The 5,000-nt window shown below is 31.0% G+C and overlaps 1 protein-coding gene across 4 annotated transcripts in view; it reads left to right on the top strand.

Moving 5' to 3' along the window:
- LOC106872392 (protocadherin gamma-A11) overlaps positions 1 to 5,000 on the top strand; it is a 55,991-nt gene that overhangs the window by 6,749 nt on the left and 44,242 nt on the right. For all 4 annotated transcript variants that reach the window (XM_089362704.1, XM_052973067.2, XM_014919381.3 and 1 more), the window contains exon 2: positions 1,300 to 3,761. In XM_089362704.1, the coding sequence (XP_089218830.1) occupies positions 1,350 to 3,761 (2,412 nt within the window). In that variant the 5' untranslated portion in view covers positions 1,300 to 1,349. The remainder of the gene's footprint in view (positions 1 to 1,299; positions 3,762 to 5,000) is intronic.

Here is a 5,000-nt window from a genome sequence, read left to right as displayed (position 1 = left end):
TGTTTTATATTACACTATACGTATCTTCTAAAAGTCCAGAATGAATAGTTAAACATTCTTCTGAAAATGCATTCATATAAACAATTCATCTTTTAGATTAGATTGGTATTTTGAATTAAGAAAATGTTTTATTTGGCTTTTTTTTTATTGTGAAGAAACAGAAAAGAAATATAACTGAAATAAATTGCAATTATTTATAAATATTATAAAGATAATATTTTAACTACGAATAAAATGCAGTCAAAATGACAATAAATGTTTCTTGATACTACAGTATGAAGGAAAAGAATGTAGTATTAGACTTTGAGTAAGGAATTAAAACTAAGACTCTTAAAAGTGGTAATAAATTTTCCTTCATTTAAAAGATGTGATTTCTGACAAGATTCCCTGTTAGTTTATTACTTGATTTAGCGCAATGGCTGATACTCAGCTTAAATTAACTAATTCTCCTCAATGTTTTATTAGATGTACTGATAATGATGCTCAGAGAAGCTAAAACTGGTACATGAACAATTGGCACTTGGTTCATGTTTCTTGTATGGCTAAGAATTTTATGGTTTCTGTTCAGTTGAAGAGATGAGATGTTAATTATCGTGTGATACAGCAATATCTCTAGAGTGAATCAGCCATCAAATATCTAAATATATTTCATCAGTGCTTTCCATTTCAGAACTACTTAGCTCTGTATTAGCATTATCAGAATTACATTACTAAAACACTGATCGGTTTGGGAATCTAATAGCTATTCTCTGTGAGACATAAAACTGATAGCTGATAAAATTTCCCTATTTTTAGTTGCAAAAGCAAGCCATTTACATGATGACCAAGACTTTCTGTCTCAAGCAGGAGTCTTTTACCAGCAAATCATTTTTGAGTACAAGTGGATAATAGCTAGTGAACCATGAAACAGCTAGATAGTTGACAAGCAGAACCATTTCTCTGTAAATTTATTGATGGACTGTTCTGATCAACAAGTTAACAAAAGCTTAAATTGCTGATTTATTTAGGGAAAGAAAATAATCCTTTTATATTTCTACATTTATACTGATAACCATTCTTGCTGCATTACATTCCAAGAAGATTGAAATGCAGAATTTTCATGGATACATTCCTGACATAACAGGATGCACAACATGAAAGATACTAAAAATTATTGTATATATACTTAAAATAACTGTTTTAAATGTTTTAAATATTTCCCACTGAAATGTAACAATGTTGCAGGTAATTTTATGAATCTTGTATACCATAGCATATTTTCATATAAAAGTAAAAGATATTACTTTCTGTTTGTTTCAGGCATTTAGAAACATTTTAAAACATCTAATGACTGGAATTTAAATTAGAATATGTTAGTTCAAATTAGTATTCTCATATTTACATTGAGATTTTGTATGTCCATTGATCTGACCTACTATATAAATGAAGGCAAAAGTCCAGGTACATACATTGGAGATATTGCAGCTGATACTATGTCATATGATAAAATTCCTTCCAAAGATCATAGTCAGATAACTTTCAGTCAACTTCAACAAGATTCCTCAACTGGTTTACGATTATTCAATGTATCAAAAGCAGGCAGACTATACACAGTGGAAAGACTGGATGCTGAATCAATTTGTAAATATAATGTTGAATGTTTCAAGATTGTGGAAGTTGCAGTGAAACAAGATGAGTCTTTCATCAAAATATTAGAAGTTAAAGTAATAATTAAAGATGCTAATGATAATGCCCCTGAATTCCCAGTAAAAATGGTGGAGCTAAAGTTTTCTGAAGGAGATGGAGAAGGAATGAAAAAATTTATTCCAAATGCTATAGATAAAGATGTTGGAGTGCACAACTCTCAAATTACTTACAATTTAAGGAAGAATGACATTGAAGTTCCATTCAATTTGACAGTGTCAAAGAAATTAGATGGAACAGCAAAACTGTTGATAATTCTTGCCAAAAGACTTGACCGAGAGGTGAAAGACACTTATATGCTTCAAGTTATAGCTAAAGATGGAGGATCACCAATGAAACAAAGCATACTGAGTGTTAAGATATTAGTGGCAGATGTTAATGACAATCCCCCAGTGTTTACACAGAACATTTATAATGTATCTCTCCGTAATACACACCAAATAAGTGTTCCTATTGCAAAATTATCAGCAACAGATTTAGATGCTGATAAAAATGGTCAAGTATCATACCATTTTAGTTCCAAAACATCCGATCAAATAATGAAAAATTTCCAGTTAGATAAGAAAAGTGGAGAAATCTTTTTATCTGAAACGTTTTCTTTCCAAAAGAGATTGACCTATGCACTTTACATAGAAGCCAGAGATGAAGGAAACCCACCAATGAGCTCAACAGCTATCCTTCAGGTCAATGTTATCAACCAACAAAATAATGCACCAAGTATGGATGTCAAGTTTATGTCTGAATCTGCAGACAATCTGGCAACCATTTCTGAAGGAGTGAAAGTTGGAAGTTTTATCGCTTATGTTAAGATTATAGACAATGATATTGGACAAAATGGCATTGTCAGCTGCAGCTTGGTTCATGATAAACTCAAACTTCAGAGTCTTGGTAAAAAAAAGTACAAAGTAGTTGTTAAGAAAGCTGTCGACAGAGAAACAGAGAAAAATATTAATTTTATGATTACCTGTCAAGACAGAGGATTTCCATCTTTGAAAATTGAAAGGAAATTTTCTATCCAAATTACCGATGTCAATGACGTACAACCAGAGTTTACAAAGGACACCTTCAAGTTTCTGACATATGAAAATGAAGAAGCTAACTTTCCCGTTGGTTTCATTAATGCTACAGACTTAGACCTTGGAGAAGGAGGGCAACTTGTATATTTTTTAGACAGAAACAATGCGCACAATATCCCATTCAAAATAACAAACAATGGCTTTATTTCAACAAAAAAATCATTTGATCGTGAACAACAAGAAATATATGAATTTAAAGTATTAGTAAAAGACTGTGGAACTCCGCCTTTAAGTAGTTCAGCAAATGTTGTGGTAGAAGTCATGGATGAAAATGACAATGCACCATATTTTACCTTTCCCAGTGTAAACCCTTTCAGTTTAGATGTCCATTACCATCCTCAGAGCAGCAATGACATCACAACACTGAGAGCCTCTGACAGAGACAGACGAGAAAACGCATTCCTTCAGTATGAATTATTTAGTAGCCAAGGTAAAGATTTATTTGGTATTAATCCTTACACTGGTGTTTTATCATACTCTCGACCAGTTTATCAAAATGATGCAGGATTATACGAACTTCAGTTTACTGTGAAAGACAGTGGTACTCCAGTTCTTTCAGCGACCACAACTTTGACATTGACATTGACAGTTAATAACAAAACATCAACTAAGTATGCAGCAATAGATGCACAAACAGATAACAAAATACATTTTAACCTGTTTATCATTATTGTAGTTGCAACAGTGACAGCTTCTGTAGTCCTTGTTGTGTCAATAGTTATCTGTATTATTCGGCGAAATGATCAAAGGAACGTACAATACAGTTCAGGAGTTGATTTTCCTAAAAAACTTTGGGATACAAATAAAGAATCAGAAAATTTATGTGAACAGATGTCACCTCAAACAGACCCTACTGCTACTGTACTGAGTGCAAGTGGAGAAAGAAATCTCTACCCAGCAGTACCCAGGGGTCAACTTCCTTCGACATATGATTCTAGTTATCACTGGAAAGGTTCAATTTCAAGAATTCCATGTCAAGCAACAGCAGAGGAAACACATCAGGTGAGTTCTTAAATATTACATTGTTTCCCCTTTCAGTTGTTTGTTTGTATTTTCATTTATTTTTATAGTGATGCTGGTGCTGTTGGTGCTTCAAGATACATCATTTCAAACAAAGAAACCTAGAAGATAATCATAGATATTCACAGTTAATTTATGTTACATTCACAATAACAAGCAGAAGACCAATTTATAGCATAAAATTCAAGTGAATTTTATGCATATCTTATTACACACAAACACATACACACTAGTTTATGAGTGTGTGAGGTTATGTGTGTACCTGAGAGTATGCATATATACATGTGTGCATGTATGTGTGAGTACACATATATGTATACATATACACACACATATATATATACATATATATATATATACATATATATATATATATATATATATATATATATATATATATATATATATATATATATATATATATATATACATATATGTATGTATATGTATATATATATATACATATACATATATATATATACATATACACATATACATATATACATATACATGGCCAAAAACTACCGTGAATTTTTTTAGAGACACTTTCAAATTTATCAGAATATCGGACTGAAGATTTGGAATAGAGAAATTTTCATTCTCTTAACCATGAAACGATCGTATCCGATTAACTAAAGACTTGTTTTGTTTATGCTTTTCCCTCCGATTTTTGTTCTATGTGTGCCATAAATATCGCCATCCGTTTAGAGAAAAATTTGTAGTTTAGAATCAGTAGTTCTTTGACTGCTATTTCTAAATTTTCAGTATGTTGGAGAAGCAACTCGATGCTAATCCCTGTATATTTATGATGATAAATGGTTTTACCGATAAAGGTTTTTTCATACTGAACTACTTGGCAAAATTGTTAATTATTAATTCTATTATTAATTGACAATTCCCTGCCCTTATTCTTGTATACATATATATATACATATATATATATATATATATACATATACATATATATATATATATATATATATATATATATATATATATATATATACATACATATAAGTAGAATGTAGTATTAAAAGAGTATATATATATATATATATATACATTCATATGAATATATTCACATGTGTAAGGTGGGGAGCTGGCAGAAACGTTAGCATGCCGGGCAAAATGCTTAGCGGTATTTCGTCTGTCTTTACGTTCTGAGTTCAAATTTCACCAAGGTCGACTTTGCCTTTCATCCTTTCAGGGTCAATAAATTAA

The sequence above is a fragment of the Octopus bimaculoides genome, chromosome 14, assembly GCF_046866305.1.
Source record: "Octopus bimaculoides isolate indiv1 chromosome 14, ASM4686630v1, whole genome shotgun sequence".
In the NCBI taxonomy this organism is placed as follows: Eukaryota; Metazoa; Mollusca; class Cephalopoda; order Octopoda; family Octopodidae; genus Octopus; species Octopus bimaculoides.
The sequence above is the reverse complement of the archived record's forward strand: the minus strand, read 5'-3'. Positions and strand labels throughout refer to the sequence as shown.